General features: G+C 40.6%; 1 protein-coding gene across 2 annotated transcripts; it reads left to right on the forward strand.

Moving 5' to 3' along the window:
* Positions 1–349: 349 nt before the first annotated feature.
* LOC311224722 (ADP-ribosylation factor-like protein 6) lies at positions 350–13,841 on the forward strand. 2 transcript variants are annotated; one of them, XM_084309813.1, is made up of 8 exons: positions 350–525; positions 828–884; positions 981–1,042; positions 1,572–1,640; positions 1,882–1,976; positions 6,084–6,213; positions 8,870–8,925; positions 13,651–13,841. In XM_084309813.1, exons 1-8 carry the CDS (start codon positions 403–405, stop codon positions 13,716–13,718), a joined length of 660 nt encoding a protein of 219 aa, XP_084165939.1. In that variant the 5' UTR covers positions 350–402; the 3' UTR covers positions 13,719–13,841. The 2 variants fall into 2 exon arrangements, with proteins under 2 accessions (XP_084165939.1, XP_084165940.1); XM_084309814.1 differs by lacking the exon at positions 8,870–8,925 and having other exon boundaries at positions 13,651–13,782.
* Positions 13,842–17,348: the final 3,507 nt, after the last annotated feature.

Below are 17,348 nucleotides of genomic sequence, written 5' to 3' on the forward strand. Positions count from 1 at the left end.
CTGGTCTGCATCCCCTTAACGTACTGTACTGTACCCATTCTGCAATCTGTTAATAAAGTTTTCAATCAATCAATCCGGTCAGCGATAGTAGTGAGACGCTGCCCTCTAGTGGCCGGCGATAAACTCTTCATTACTAGTATTGTAGTATTCGAAGGGTCATCGCGAGGTTGAACCTTCTAATTCTCCTTTAATAGGATTACCTGTCCCAAAGTGGGATAGCCGGCTCTGAGCCACGCAGACAGCTATATTGCATTTTGGCCATGGTTGTCCACAAAGGCTAAGCTATTTATTTTAATTCGATATTAATTGTATTAGTGGTACTATGCTTACAAATGGGTTGGCACCTTGCGTGAATGTTGCTCGTGGAGTCTGATATCGATCATCTATGTGCCAGTGAATCCAATGGGGCTGTTAGATAAACTGTCAGGGTGGCTCGGTCTGCGGAAGAGAGACGTGAACGTGTTGTGTCTGGGACTGGATAACAGCGGCAAGACGACCATCATCAACCAACTCAAACCGACTCATGTAAGTGCTCCAGGCTCCAGCCTAATAATAAGACAGGATTTGACCATTATGTGTTGAGTTGAATGTAGAATTACTGTTTATAATAGAAGAAAAAGATAAACACAGTGGGTAGGCTACACACAGTATTTCATTTCACAGAGTAAATTTTACTCAAACTGAGTACATTTGACTCAAATTGAGTAAAATTTACTCTGTGAAATTTACTGTTACATGGATACTGCAAATGTATTTATCATATTATCGTGAGTGATTATTAGGACTATGCAAAGTCAGTTTATTTCACCGCCATCACTCGTTTTCAGAATTCTGGTCGTATAGGATTAGGTCCACTGTCAGAAGATTGGAAACATGTTAGTCAGGTAAAATCTAATACAGTACATCATATATTTCTAATTAAAGTTGTTGACATTATACGTTACTGAGTCGTTTGTCTTGTCTGTGCGCGTGTGTTACAGATGCAGGCACAAGAAATAGTACCAACTATTGGTTTCAACATTGAAAAATTCAAGAGTTCAAGGTACACACACAATACATATCTGTAATATGAATACAAATTTGAGTTCGTTTTCATGTGCAGAATCATAATAATCCTAAAGGCAGGCTGTGTAAATTCTTCTTCTCTCCTTGACAGTCTAATAGACTAATAGACAGTCTCCTCCCCACCGCATGTATATATTCCCTCCCCGCCGTATGTATATTTCCCTCCCACCCACCCACCCCCTACTAATGTACAGTCCCCTCCCCATCATATGTATATACTCTGTCAGGATCTAGGGGTAACAGTACTGTATATTTGAATACCGCCTATGTCACAAATGTATCAGTACTAAATACCTATATGTCCCTATGCCATAAATGTCATGTATGTTGTGTATGTCATAAATGTCTATATGAATTGAAAATGGGGGACCCTGATGGAAACAAGACAAACGTCTTTCTCAGGTCTGCATCCCCTTAACAATTGTATGTATTGAGCCGTACTGTATTGTACCCATTCTGCAATCTGTTAAATAAAGTTTTCATTCATTCATTCATTCTCTGTACAGCTTGTCTTTTACAGTCTTTGACATGTCTGGTCAGAGCAGATACAGGAACCTATGGGAGCATTATTATAAGTATGACACACACACACTTTAGGCCATAGCACCCCCAAAAGATGCCTGTAGTTGCTTTAGTTTATAATACACATATATGTACCTCAAATATGCATCTATGCATTCCTATAAATCCTGGAGCACCCTTGCTAAATAATCGAGCACCCACAAGAAAAGAAAAAAAACTGCTCCCATGACCCATGAAATGTATTTTGTGAATGCATATATGATTTTTTTTTATATTTCTCATTTCCTCCCCCAGAGAGAGTCACGCCATTATATTTGTCATCGATAGTGGTGACAAACTACGAATGGTTGTTGCCAAGGAGGAGCTTGACATTCTTCTCAACCACCAGGGTAAGAGGGGGGACACCTTTCAATACTGTTACACTTCTTTGTCAGATTCACACACATCCTGCATCCAGGTGTTAAAAAATAACTGATCTCTCAAATATACAAATACCATGTTTAAAACATCCACAAACTAGAAGAATCGCCATTACTTTCACACTTTACTGGGTAAACACAGTATTGGATCTGGGGGTCATGTAGTTTGTGAATGATCAAATCAATACATATTGATAGATCAATAGGATATCACAAGGGGACAATCCATAATCGTGATCAGACATGCTGTTGAGTTCATGTTTTTCATTTTGTGAGAATAGCATCCCTGTGAGGCTAAATTACTCAAAACTTCATAGGGATAATATACTGTAATAATAATAATAGAACTTTATTTGTATAGCACCTTTCATACAGAAACTGCAGCTCAAAGTGCTTCACAACAGAAAAAAGACAGGCATAAAATGTGCACATAAAGTGCAGACATATAAAATCACAGTTTTTCACATTAGGATCTAACATCCCAACAGGCCATCTTGTTTATGGTTTGATTCAGTTTAAAAAAGACAATAATAAAAAGAGTAAGATAGAGTGCATTATTACATGGCGTTTTCACATTCGCCGAAATGCTTGCTTGTGATTGATCAATAGCCCGCGTCAGAGGTCCGTTATCACACAATAATGACCGCTGTGGGGCAATAATGACCGCTGTGCGCAGCTGTTCGCAATCAAGCCCACTACAACACTGTATCAGTGCTGCTCAGCATATGCACAGCTGCACTCAGTCATGCAATCAGACCAGAGACCACAGACCTGCCGGCTGCCGATAATAATAATCACTTTATTCAAGTTCAAGTTCAAGTTCTTTAATAGTTGTCATACAGAAGTACAGAATACTTTCATACAAAATGCTTCTTACTGTTACGCTCCAGAGACTGTGCTAGACAAGATAGTATCAAATAACATAATAACATAATATAGCATGAATTTAGAAGAAGAAAATGAGGTCACAGTGTTCGGTATAGACATATGTACAATGTTCTGAGTTACCATATAATATACAATACACAATACTATGCAGTGTACTAATGTACAGTACTATCTAGTGCAAAGCAGAAATGGGATGAGGTACAATTTTAGGTACAATTTACAGTAAGGTGTACGAGTTGTAGTGCAATCCTTCATCCATAAATATAAAGTGTGGGGAGTGGGTGCTACAGTGTGTTTGTTTAAAGTGGGTGTGTGCTATAAGTGTGTGGAGTGGGTGCTACAGTGTGTTTGTTTAAAGTGAGTGTGTGCGTGTGGATGTGTGTGCTATGTGCGTTTGGTGGTTGTTGTTGTGTAGTGTTCATTCATTGTTCGTTTAGCAGCCTGATGGCCTGGGGATAGAAGCTTCTTCTGAGTCTTTCTGTGCTCGCCTTGAGACTCCTGTATCGCTTGCCTGACCGCAGCAGTTCAAAGAGGCAGTTGTTCGGGTGACTGGAGTCTTTAATGATTCTCTTAGCCTTGCCCTTGCAACGCTTGTAGTAAATGTTCTGGAGGGTGGGGAGCCCCCCTCCAATTGTGCGTTCGGCTGAACGTGTCACTCTTTGTAGTCTGCTTTGGTCTTGTGCAGTGCTATTCCCAAACCAGGAGGTGATGTTGCCGGTCAAGATGCTCTCTATTGTACATGAGTAGAAGTTCTTAAGGATTTTCTGGCTGACTTGGAACTTCCTTAGGCGCCTGAGGAAGTAGAGGCGTTGTCGTGCCTTCTTCACAACACTGTTAATGTATGTGGTCCATGTCAAGTCCTCGGATATGTAGGCTCCGAGGTACTTAAAGCTGTTGACTCTCTCAACCGGTGCCCCGTCGATGCTGAGGGGGCTGTAGTCCTTGACCCCCGACCTCCTGAAGTCCACAATCATCTCCTTTGTTTTGCTGACGTTCAGGGCTGACAGAGCCACAGAACAACTGCGTCTTCATTTGATCTAGTCTTGTCGATGAATTAGGTATATTGTTAGTAAGTTAGCCATGTAATAAGCGGGATAATGTATAGCTATACTCGATCATTGTCGCAAAATAATTGACCTTCACTGACGTTTAAAACACCTCGGCGCTGCGCCTCGGTATTTTAAACTCTGTGTCGGTCAATTCTTTTGCGACAATGACCTCGTAGCTATACATTATCCCTTACATAGTGCAGTGCAATAAGTAGTAGAATAGAATAGACATGAAATAAGCACATAAAGTGCAGACATATAAAATATGTTTTTTATAGGACGAACATTTGTCAAGTTTGGTGCAAATTGGACAAGTGTTCACAAGTAATGCATCACTTTCTGTTTACCATGCGTTTATCTGAAACTCGTGGTCGGAAGGGCTTGGCCTTTAAACAATGTCAATAATACATGTAAAGTTGTTGGTTCCTAGATGCCATGCGGCACGTTGTGAATCAGGTGGACAGTCCAGGAGTAGGGGTGGGAATCACCAGTTTCATCATGATACGATACGATATCGATTCTTTGGACAACGATACGATATTTGCCGATATCACAAAGTCTCTCACGATACAATACGATTAGATTAGATTCAGGTGCCTGCAATCGATATGAGATGATATCATATGCCCATTTAACACAATCAGTAACATTTAGATCAACTAAAAAAAGGTAACGAAAATATCATTTGACATTTGTATTTTTGAGCTCTTCCAGACATTTAAAGGAAAATCAATCTATTGTTTTTAATACAAATAGACCTCCTGTTCACTGTAAAGTGCCACGTTTTGATATATTGAGCTTTAAACTTTAAGCTCCATTTTTTGGAACTCAAAACTCAACCTAAAACCCCTCCCTACCTCCCTCTCCCAAACCGTTCCTACAACAATTTGTTGATGTTGCATGATCATGTATAGGCCTACATTTATTATGTATTATATTGTTTATGTTTAAATAACATTTAAACATCAAACTCCTCTGACCTCATCTGGTCTTTCCAAAGACGTGCGTACACACACACACAGAAAGGGAGAATGCTATGCTGTAACGTCTACACACACGGAGCTACTGCTGTTGTTCTTGGGCGGATATGAGACTCGCCACAGGATTTTCAAAATAAGAGTATCGATATCAATCGATCTTATTACATTGCATCGATCCGATTCGATTGTTGATAATTACATCGATGTATCGATCTGGATCGATGTATCGTCCCACCCCTATCCAGGAGTAGGGGAAAAAGGGATTTATCAAAAAATAAGAATGATGGAAAATCCAATATCGCAAACTTCATAGGACCTACAGTTAGTATGAAGTCCAATGTGTTAATAATTTACGTGACTGTGTGACTAACGGATCAGGAGATGCATTCATTTGAAAATGGGAAATTTGGCCTGATGGTGGTGTTTCATTCATTTTGACGTGAAAATGTTGTGACTGTAACTAAAGGGTCAGGAGATGCGCTCATTTGAAAATGTCTGTCTGATGGCGATGCCAGAGGAAAGGTCATGGGGTCACCAGAATCAATAGTGTACTCCGTTCGGGGTCTCAGGACATATGTTGCATGCCTCTGTCACCTGTCACCTGTCATCTAGGTACAACTGCCATCTGCTCTTCACTGGTCTTACTCAACTACATAGATGTGGAATACAGAGTAAATTATGCCTAATCTAATATGGCTAAAGATTATATAATTATATGGTGATTTGGGTTGTATGGCAATCCAGCTCCAGTAGTACTTTGAGAAATATAGTTCAGACAGACAAGACATAACCTGGAGGTAATTATCATTGAAGGCTTATTATCCCTTTCCACCGATTATTCACTAGTTATTGTGTCTGTTTGGTGGCTTGTCTATCCAGCTCTCTGTCTATCTCTATGTCTGCCTATCTAATCTTTCTGTCTGTCTGTCTGTCATTCTCTATGCCTGTACTATGTATGTCATTGTCTATCTCTCTGTCTGTCTGTCTGTGTGTGTGTCTGTGTGTCTGTCTGTGTCTGTGTGTGTGTGTGTGTGTCTGTGTGTGTGTGTGTCTGTGTGTGTGGGTCTGTCTGTCTGTGGGTCTGTCTGTCTGTCTGTCTGTCTGTCTGTCTGTCTGTCTGTCTGTCTGTCTGTCTGTCTGTCTGTCTGTCTGTGGTCCAGATATCCAGAGCAGGAGGATGCCGGTGTTGCTCTTTGCTAACAAGATGGACCTGCGAGACGCCATGTCCTCCGTCAAGGTGTCCCAGCACCTGTGTCTCGAGAACATCAAAGACAAACCCTGGCACATCTGGTAGGGCTGCTCACTCACTACACACCTTGACTGGCCTGGGATCAGTTCATTTTCCCATTCAGGTCAAAAGTTAAACAGACCTTTTGAATAGACCTAGAATAACCGCTATAAGAAGAGGATGGGTCAGTGTTGTTAAACATGGCTTCCCCTGAACATTTAGTGAGCTTGGAATTATACATTCAGAGTAGTTTTAAGGTATTGATTCACATTCATAGTGTTCTCATGACGTGTTTGTACAATATGGCACAATGCCACAGCTCATTGGCCACCATTGTCATTTACAGCTAATCACCTGCTAAGATTACAATCACCTGTTGTTTGTGACCAAGATGTCTGCAAACAATTACTATGAATAGAGCAAAACTAATAAACATTTTAATTCACATTTTATTTACCTACTTAATATAAACATTTTCGAAAAGTGAACTTCACCCACATGTAAAGACTTGTTTGTAGAGCTATATATATGAATAACTTGTTCTTGACCAAAATAGAACCTTATAATACAAAGGATGGATTCCAATCATTCCAAGATCCTATGGTCCAAAAGATGAGTTGTTCATATGATGTAGCTCTAGAAATAGGTCTTTACATGTTGCTGAATTTATTCGACATGTTTACGAGGGTAAAGAATTTAAATTAACAATGTTATATTAGCGTTGCTCAGGGGTCAGCAACCTTTTTGACATGGAGTGCCTGTTTGAAATATAGTTGTAACTAGTGTGCCTCAACAATATTCCATGCATCGTTTTTTTTTTTTTTCATAATCAGGTCTTTTTAATGAATGCAATGCAGACAAACAGCTGCATACAGTGCGACCATTTCACTCACATTTGCCCATTCATTTTTGGACACATCACACACCATCGGTGTGTGTACTGTACGTGTGCTGTCATAGCTCCACCTACAAGCCTAATGGAGAACACCAGGAGAACACCAGGATGTGAATGGAGGGTGAATGTGAGGTATATCGTGTAAATAAGTTTTGAGTGATCGCAAGACTACACTGTAAAAAAGAAATTATTAGTTACCAGAACTTAAAAATATTGAGTTCAGTTACTGTGCATTAAGGTTTTCAGTTTTCAATCCATAATACGTTAACAGAAAAATTAGTACACAACCACATTATTTCAACCTAATAAAACTATGTTTATTGTCATTGTTTTAAGAACACAAGTTGACTTGGTAATACTCACATTTTGAGTAAAAAAATGGCTTTTAACATGTGCAATGTTCAATGAAATAGAAAAATAAATAATACAATTTGTTGATTAATCCCACTGGTCACAATGGTGACCGTAATAATGTTTTTGTTATAAGGCTCTGCAAATGTTACTGAATGATGTAGCAATGTATTTCCAGCTAAATTGAAATAATAAACAAATAAAGGGTCTCAATTAAATATGTGGAAGTAAAAAGAACCTGTGGGAGGATTTCAACAAGATAAATGCGACAACAGTGCAAAATAGTTCACTATAATATTTCAAAGCAACAAAAAAAAAAAATAATAATAATAATACTGCCCCCTGTGCCTATGCAAATGCCCCCGCGTGCCTATGCAGGCACGCGTGCCTAGGGTTGCCTACCCCTGCTTCTAGTCTATGGGATATGATACCATTAACCCTAACCTTATAATTTATTTCCTCAGAAGGAGATTCTCTTCCTGAATTAACAGGATTTAAAGGGCCACTTTAGGCTGATACATTTTGCACATAACCTCACACATATCCCAAATCTGTAAACTGTTTTGCACACATTAATTTAGTTTGAGTTATTGAGAGTTTATGACTTTGAATACATTTTCCAGTGATGTAATCACAGGAGGCTGAATCAATGTGTTGTGTTACAGCTAAATACAATTATAGAGATGAAAAAATATCAATCCCTATTGCTGTTTTTTTCCATCTACATAATTTCATTGAGCTGTAATTAACACAACATAAGGATTCTGTGTTTTACTCCAAATACCGTAGAGACAAATACAAACAATTTCGTAATATCTTATTTTGACTCCATCAAGAGTGATGATAAACACAAGACTGGTCCTGGAGCAGACTGCAGATTATGGAGCTTGTGTTGCAATGAGTCATCATTTGCTTACTGAACCCTTTTAGGAGGCTTAGAGGCCTCCATTGATTTCAGCACCATAGGGCTTCATATAGGGCTCCAGTGCACCCTGTTGGCCCATTAGCCAGAAGGCAGAGAGATTATGAGCTAGATGGTGTATATCAGTGGTGTCATTTCAGTAAAAGCCAAGGTATGGCAAGGGAGGGGGTGGGGTGGTGTATTATTTTTGCCAAATCAGTTGTGCAATAGTACATTTTGGTGAGTTTTTTCTATACAATTCACATTTGAATCAACAGTATTATGGAATGTATACAGTTTGTTTAAACAAGTCCTCAGAGCTCTCTCTCTGCCTCTCTCAACGCTGTGGGTGCTACACGCTGGAGGGGGTGCAGCGACACGTCTCTGCAGGGAAGTGATCTGTGCGCTCCAAACCTCAGCGGAACAAAACGCTATGTGGAGCAGAGAGGCAGAGAGAGCGAGAGCCAAGAGCAAGAGAGAGAAGCCTCTCCCACACAAATGACACACAAATGAGATGATTTTGTCACAAATGACAAAAAGTATTTCAGATTGATCTATCATCTTTTTTCAGTGCCAGTGATGCATTGAAAGGAGAAGGGCTACAGGAAGGGGTGGGCTGGTTACAAGGTAGGCTTTGTGTGTGTGTGTGTGTGTGTGTGTGTGTGTGTGTGTGTGTGTGTGTGGCCTACGTTTGTATTGTCTGTGTTTTGTATACTATATACTTTACTATGTACTTGTACATGTCCAATGTCCAGTTACTATAGAGCTCTGAATATAAACAGCACTTTTTGAGGATGTGAGGAATTTTGGGCTGGTCACATCTCCCTTAACTTAACCTTACTGAAGACCTCACGTCTAACCCTAACCTCAATTAGAGATTAAATGTTTTTTTTTATTGTGATAGTTACATCCTGCAAAACTAGACACCACTGGGGCGAAATGGCATGGAAATAGGCTGTCCCCTTTGAAAAACGTCTTTAGTTAGAATAAGGGTTAGGTTAGGTCAGTTTAGGTTAGGTTTGGTTAGGTCAGTTTAGGTTAGGTCAGTTTAGGTTTGGTTAGGTTATGTTTGGTTAGGTCAGTTTAGGTTTGATTAGGTCAGTTTAGGTTAGGACAGTTTAGGTTAGGTCAGTTTAGGTTAGATTAGGTCAGTTTAGATCAGGTTAGGTCAGTTTAGATCAGGTTAGGTCAGGTTAGGTCAGTTTAGGTTAGATTAGGTCAGTTTAGGTTTGGTTAGGTTTAGGGCTGTCTTAAATACTTCGAAGCTTCGAAGCTTCGTTCGATGGCACAAGCTTCGAACATTTAAAAAAAAATCGAAGTTTAAAAATTTTTTATAAAAGTTTTATTTTTTTAACTTCAATTTTTTTTTTTTGAAGCTTGTGCCATCGAAATAACGTGTATCCATTCAACTAGCTGCTGTACTGCTATGGTAGCTAGCCTAGCCGCAATGCTATGGCCGATCACATTCACGTTAGCATGTAAGCTAACAACAAGAGCTTTACTGTAGGTTTAGTCTCTCGCTTTTTGAGAGACATAAACTCTCTGCTCTTGGTGGTACATTGTGTTGATGACTCTGCACCCCCCCTTAACAACTGTTTGTATTGAGCCGTATTGTATTGTACCCATTCTGCAATGTTAAATAACGTTTATCCATTCAACTAGCTGCTGTACTGCTATGGTAGCTAGCCTAGCCGCAATGCTATGGTCGATCCCATTCACGTTAGCATATAAGCTAACAACAACAAGAGCATTGGGTCTCTCGCTTTTTGAGACATAAACTCTCCACTCTTGGTGGTACATTGTGTTGATGACTCTGCACCCCCCCTTAACAACTGTTTATATTGAGCCGTATTGTATTGTACCCATTCTGCAATGTTAAATAACATTTATCCATTCAACTAGAGCTATACTGCTATGGTAGCTAGCCTAGCCGCAATGCTATGGTCGATCCCATTCACGTTAGCATGTAAGCTAACAACAACAGGTTTAGTATCTCGCTTTTCGATTTTCATTTTTTATTTGTATTTTTTACTTCGATTTGTGTGTGTGTGTGTGTGTGTGTGTGAACAATCCACTTTATTTATAGAGCACATTTAAAAACAACAAAGTTTACCAAGTGCTGTACAAGTCCCACAACATAAGATAAAAAAATAAATAAACAAAATAAAAACGTTTTTTTTTTTTTTATCGAAGCTTCCAATTAAAATCGAAGCTCGGCCCGAAGCTTCGATTGCCAAAAAAAGCTTTGAAGGTCAGCCCTAGTTAGGTTATGTCAGGTTAGGTTTGGTTAACTGACTATAAAGTCAGCGCCCCGTCAATGGGGAGCGACGACGCCTCCCTCGCGGACAAGCTCAACACCTTCTACGCTCGGTTTGGTGTAGACAGTGGCGCTGCTGGCTCTCCGGCTAGTGACGTCACTGGCGCGCCGGCTGTTGTGGAGGGGGGGGGGCAACCGCGAGGGGGGGGGGACGCTCTCTCGTTGTCGGAACACAGTGTGAGAAGAGCATTTATGCAGGTGAACACCAGGAAGGCTGCTGGCCCAGATGGCATAACAGGACGTATACTCAAGACCTGTGCCAACCAGCTGGCCCCTGTGTTCACCGTCATATTTAATCAATCACTGGCGGAGTCAGTGGTCCCTGCCTGCTTCAAGAGGTCTACCATCATCCCTGTGCCGAAGAAACCCTCCCCAGCATGTCCAAATGACTACAGACCGGTGGCACTCACCTCTGTGGTCATGAAATGTTTCGAGAGGCTGGTCAAGGACCACATTTGTGCCTCCCTCCCCAGTGATATGGACCCTATGCAATTTGCATACAGGACAAACAGGTCCACCGACGACGCGGTCTCCCAGGTACTGCACAGCACCCTCTCGCACCTTGACCGTCAGAAGGGGGGCTATGTGAGACTGTTGTTCATTGACTACAGCTCAGCGTTCAACACCATAGTCCCCACCAGACTGGTGGACAAGCTGATCGAGCTAGGTCTGAGCTCCGCCCTGAGCGCCTGGGTACTGGACTTTCTGAGCGAAAGACCCCAGGCGGTCAGGGTGGGGGGTCAGACCTCCAACACCATCACCCTGAGCATCGGGTCCCCCCAGGGCTGTGTTCTGAGCCCCCTGCTGTACTCACTCTACACACACGACTGTGTGGCCAAGTTCAGCTCCAACTCCATAGTGAAGTTCGCAGATGACACGGTGGTGGTGGGGCTGATCTCGGACAACGACGAGAAGGCCTACCGGGAGGAGGTGGAGGTACTGGAACGCTGGTGCCAGGACAACAGCCTGCTCCTGAACATTGGCAAAACCAAGGAACTGATCGTGGATTATAGGAGAGGACAGCAGGAGACACACACACCACTGATGATAAACGGGGCTACCGTGGACAGGGTGAGCAGCTTCAAGTACCTGGGGGTCCACATCTCAGAGGACCTGACATGGTCAACACACATAGGCACAGTAGTAAATAAGGCGAAACAGCGTCTCTACCACCTGAGACAGTTAAGGAAGTTCAGAGTATCGGGGAAGATACTCCAGTCCTTCTACTCAGGAGCTGTAGAGAGCATCCTGACCGGAAACATCACTGCCTGGTATGGAAACAGCACGGCACAGGACAAGAAGGCCCTACAGAAAGTGGTGCGCTCAGCCGAGCGTACCACGGGTATTGCACTACCCCCCCTGCAGGTTCTATACAACAAGAGGTGCAAATCCAGAGCCTGCAGGATAATGAAAGACCCTCACCACCCCAATAACAGCCTGTTTCAGCTGCTGAGGTCAGGCAGACGCCTGCAAATCTCAGCTACTAGGACAGAGCGGTTTAGGCTCAGCTTCTTCCCCCAGGCCATCAGAGCCATGAACAATGTACATTGAGTGCTCAGAACATTGAACTGTCCACACACAAGCACACATGAACACACACACGACACGCACACTGTGCACGCTCACACACGAGCAGCCACTTAACACTTTAACATGAGCGGGCACACACTCATGTCGCACACACGCACACTTATGGCCAAAGGAAAGGTCACTTTAAATTAGAATAACAGGAACAGTGTATTGCACTACCAAAGCTAACTAGCATGTCACACATGCGCTGTAAATAACTATGTACAGATACCGAGATGTCACTCCATGTTACCTGCTATCTGTACTGCACAATGTTGTTTCTTCTTTGATTCTATTATATGTACCACTGTATTGCACATCGTTGCGGGCAAGACCACCCGCATTTCATTGTATACCTGTATGCCGTGACAATTAAAACTCTTGACTTGACTTGACTGTTATGTCAGGTTAGGTTTGGTTAGGTCAGTTTTGGTTTGGTTAGGTTAGGTCAGTTTAGGTTTGGTTAGGTCAGGTTAGGTCAGTTTAGGTCAGGTCAGTTTAGGTTAGGTCAGTTTAGGTTAGGTTATGTTAGGTCAGTTTAGGTTAGGTTAGGTTAGGTCAGGTTTGTGTTTGTATGCATGCTGTACAAAGGTGTTCTTTTGCGCTCACAACTGACAAATGTTGTTTCCTGAAATGTGTTTTGGATGTGAATGAGGATAATCTATACTGCCTCCTGTCCACCTCTATTAAGACATTACTGACTGTTTCTATTCTATCATACCTGTAGAACAAATTGCACAGTGAGTATCATGTCAACATCTTGTACTGTATGTGACTGGTGGACGGTGTCTTGGTGTGACATTCACCTTATTCACTTGGGGGCCATATTGATCAACTTGGATCCAGTGGGATCACTCAATGTCATTCACTTGTTAAAACCTTGCTATAAAAAAAGCCACTTCAAGACCCGACTTAGTCAAAACAACAGACAGAATACAGAATTACTAATTCATGATAACCTGGATCAGATTGTTGTTCTCAGCCGTAGTTCGTGTATTTTTTCATATATTTTGAAGTAAATTATGCTCATTTAAATGCATTCATAGCAAACTTAGAAAACAAAGATGGCGGCGAAGTGAGTAAGGCGAATAGAGCTAGTTTTGGGCTGAACTAATCTGAACTAAGTAATACTTAGTGTTAAGTGTATTAGGATGTATGATTGCCATTATATAGTAGTAGTAGTTGTAGTATAATAGTAGTATAATATTAGTAGTAGTAATAGTTGTAGTAGTAGTACTAGTAGTATAATAGTAGTAGTAGTAGTAGTAGTAGTAGTAGTAGTAGTAGTAGTAGTAGTAGTAGTAGTAGTAGTAGTAGTTGTAGTGGTAGTAGTAGTAGCAGCAGTAGTAGTAGCAGCAGTACTAGTAATAGTAATAGCAGCTGAGCAGGAGCTGTAGTAATAGTAGTACTAGAAAAGCACTAGAAATGCAGCTACTTATTTTATACTTCACCTATTTTCCCCGCAGATCGTATCAAAACAATGAAGAAACTAAAGCATGAAATGTTGGTGGCCATGAGGATGGAAGCCGTGTGAACTGGGAACATGAATCCAATGATCTACCTGAGATGTCAGCCACAAGTCAGACTACATGGGCCTCATACACCTCAGTGACAAATAGTGACCAATCACTGGAATTAAAATGTGGCTGTTTATGGAGGAGGCGGGGCCGAGGGATGCTTTATACTACTGCTCAGACTACCAGATAAAGCAACGTAAAAAGCTTCCACTTCTAGTCGCCCTGTATGGATGCCTATGGAATGTGTATCATGTTCATGTACTCAGTATGAAAATCACTGGCACAGTACAGGGTGTGTTGTATAAATATGGGCACAACCTGAATCACAATATATTGGAAACATTATTGCTACATGTATAATAACATAATAATAATGGGGAAGCGGTGGCCTAATGGCTAGAGAAGAGGGTTTGTGATCCCCGCGACCAGCAGGAAAAATCTGCCGCTGAAGTGCCCTTGAGCAAGGCACTTACCCCCAACTGCTCCAGTGGAGTTGCTCAGTGGCCAATGGTGTCAGACTGTGGTTGTACTGGGCAGCTCCCAGGTGTGAATGGAACTGTGTGAATGTGAAGCAGGGCGTTCCTGAAAAAGAGCATCTGTGCTCAGCGAACCTACCCTTGGTAAATAAAGGTTAAAAAAATTAGAATGTATTTGATGCTGCTTTTGTTGTTTTTTTATGCCATGAAACGGGCTGTAATATTTTGAGATACTGAATCAGCCCTGAAATGCCTAAATTATAATAAAGGCTTGGTATTTGCTCAAATGTTCATTGTATTTTCACTCTAGTAAAGGATGGCCATTAACAGCGCCTTCACAACCTGACCTTTTATACAATCACTGTAGTGATCCGTTTAGGAAATGGCACAAGTGAAGACACAATTTCAATTCAACTCGGAAACAGTGAATGGCAGTTTAATTTGAATATAATATAAATATAGAATAATATAAATAAATATATTCATGTAAATACTAGATATAAATATAATGTAAAAAACGTGAACACAAACATTTTAGAACACCTTTGAGTACAATAAATAGAGTATAAATACTGTACAATATCAATAATGCATGTAACAAGTCATGCAAAACAATGGATTTATCTCCTACAATACAAAACTCTGTTTTCTATTTTTAACCAAACAGTGAATGAGGTATCAGAAATACAATACATTCTCTAACTACACTTCCTGTTCCATATCGGAGACATCTCTCTCATTTCAATTATCTTTCGGTTCACATCTTTCACTCTCTCCCTCTTCATGTATTCCTTTCTGACCTCTTCTGGAATTATTTCTCTACTGCACCTCCTCGTCCTCGTCCCCGTTCTGAGCTCTCCCTCTCATCCAAACCAATCTCCTCTTCGGCCTCCACTCTTCTCCTCATTAAGGAAGATGTTGAGGATCTCCGTGTGGAAGTGAGCGCTGGCGCTGAGGAGGCTGGACAGACTCTGGAAAAAGTCCATTTCTTCCAGATGGTTCCCTGGCAACAGACAATGTGATTACAGCTTGAATAAGACACACTGACCTGCATCACTCATCACAGGACTGCTTAACTGGAATAATTAATTTTCCTTACAGATAACTATGAATGAGATGGTGAAAGGGCTTGATTGGTGAATAAATATCATCAAATCCTACTCCTGAGAGTATAATATTAAATGCAGATAATGGGGCACTTCACCAAAAACCGATTTATTCTGCAGATAAGCTCACACACATATGCCAACGCTGTAAAAAATGTTATACCAATTAATTTGTTTAGAGTTATGTTAAATGACAATAAAATAGAACATGACTTAAAGCCTCAGGAAGGCACAGTGTAACTAATTGTTTCCCACTTAATACGTTATTTCAAATTTAATAAACTAAATTCTGCACACAAGTCCAGATGACCGAGGCCAAAGTAAAACAGATGTCTAACACCCTTATGGAATAAAAACACACCTAGGGACAGCCATCCCCACTAACCTGCCATAGCGTTTGCATACGCCTCCATGGTGATAACGGAGAATGTGTCCTCCAGGTTCTGGATGAAGGACCACTTTTCTGCGGTGGTGGGGAGCACCTGGCTCACTTGCTGGACGATCTCCACCGCCCATCGCGTACAGTAGCCATCCTTCTCACACACCTGAGGGTGGAGCCAAACACACATGAAAGACTTCCCCTCATAGTTGATAATCAATTTGAATAATAAGTTTGCTCTTAGTCTGTTAGTCGATTTGTTGATTTTTATGGGTTTTTTCTTCCATATTGAATGAGATATTTCGTGAAATGTTATAAACACATGGTTTGCACAAGATTTAAAGAGGTGTTACTGCTATCAGATAGCTTGTCAATACCAGGCTAAAACAGGGTATCAATACAGATATCTTGTCAATACCAGACTAAAACAGGGTATCCATTGATTCACATTCATAGTGTTCTCATGACGTGTTTGTACAATATGGCACAATGCCACAGCTCATTGGCCACCATTGTCATTTACAGCTAATCACCTGCTAAGATTACAATCACCTGTTGTTTGTGACCAAGATGTCTGCAAACAATTACTATGAATAGAGCAAAACTAATAAACATTTTAATTCACATTTTATTTACCTACTTAATATAAACATTTTCGAAAAGTGAACTTCACCCACATGTAAAGACTTGTTTGTAGAGCTATATATATGAGTAACTTGTTCTTGACCAAAATAGAACCTTATAATACAAAGGATGGATTCCAATCATTCCAAGATCCTATGGTCCAAAAGATGAGTTGTTCATATGATGTAGCTCTAGAAATAGGTCTTTACATGTTGCTGAATTTATTCGACATGTTTACGAGGGTAAAGAATTTAAATTAACAATGTTATATTAGCGTTGCTCAGGGGTCAGCAACCTTTTTGACATGGAGTGCCTGTTTGAAATATAGTTGTAACTAGTGTGCCTCAACAATATTCCATGCATCGTATTTTTTTTTTCATAATCAGGTCTTTTTAATGAATGCAATGCAGACAAACAGCTGCATACAGTGCGACCATTTCACTCACATTTGCCCATTCATTTTTGGACACATCACACACCATCGGTGTGTGTACTGTACGTGTGCTGTCATAGCTCCACCTACAAGCCTAATGGAGAACACCAGGAGAACACCAGGATGTGAATGGAGGGTGAATGTGAGGTATATCGTGTAAATAAGTTTTGATTGATCGCAAGACTACACTGTAAAAAAGAAATGATTAGTTACCAGAACTTAAAAATATTGAGTTCAGTTACTGTGCATTAAGGTTTTCAGTTTTCAATCCATAATACGTTAACAGAAAAATAAGTACACAACCACATTATTTCAACCTAATAAAACTATGTTTATTGTCATTGTTTTAAGAACACAAGTTGACTTGGTAATACTCACATTTTGAGTAAAAAAAATGGCTTTTAACATGTGCAATGTTCAATGAAATAGAAAAATAAATAATACAATTGGTTGATTAATCCCACTGGTCACAATGGTGACCGTAATAATGTTTTTGTTATAAGGCTCTGCAAATGTTACTGAATGATGTAGCAATGTATTTCCAGCTAAATTGAAATAATAAACAAATAAAGGGTCTCAATTAAATATGTGGAAGTAAAAAGAACCTGTGGGAGGATTTCAACAAGATA

This window comes from Notolepis coatsorum (assembly GCF_963971535.1).
Source record: "Notolepis coatsorum genome assembly, chromosome: 3".
NCBI lineage: Eukaryota > Metazoa > Chordata > Actinopteri > Aulopiformes > Paralepididae > Notolepis > Notolepis coatsorum.

Bases quoted from the DNA above. Each gene is read 5' to 3' on its own strand.
- LOC311224722 (XM_084309813.1), top strand. From the start codon at position 403: ATGGGGCTGTTAGATAAACTGTCAGGGTGGCTCGGTCTGCGGAAGAGA. The intron at 885-980 runs GTAAAATCTAAT...CGTGTGTTACAG, and splicing joins ATTGGAAACATGTTAGTCAG to ATGCAGGCACAAGAAATAGT. The intron at 1,641-1,881 runs GTATGACACACA...TTCCTCCCCCAG, and splicing joins CTATGGGAGCATTATTATAA to AGAGAGTCACGCCATTATAT.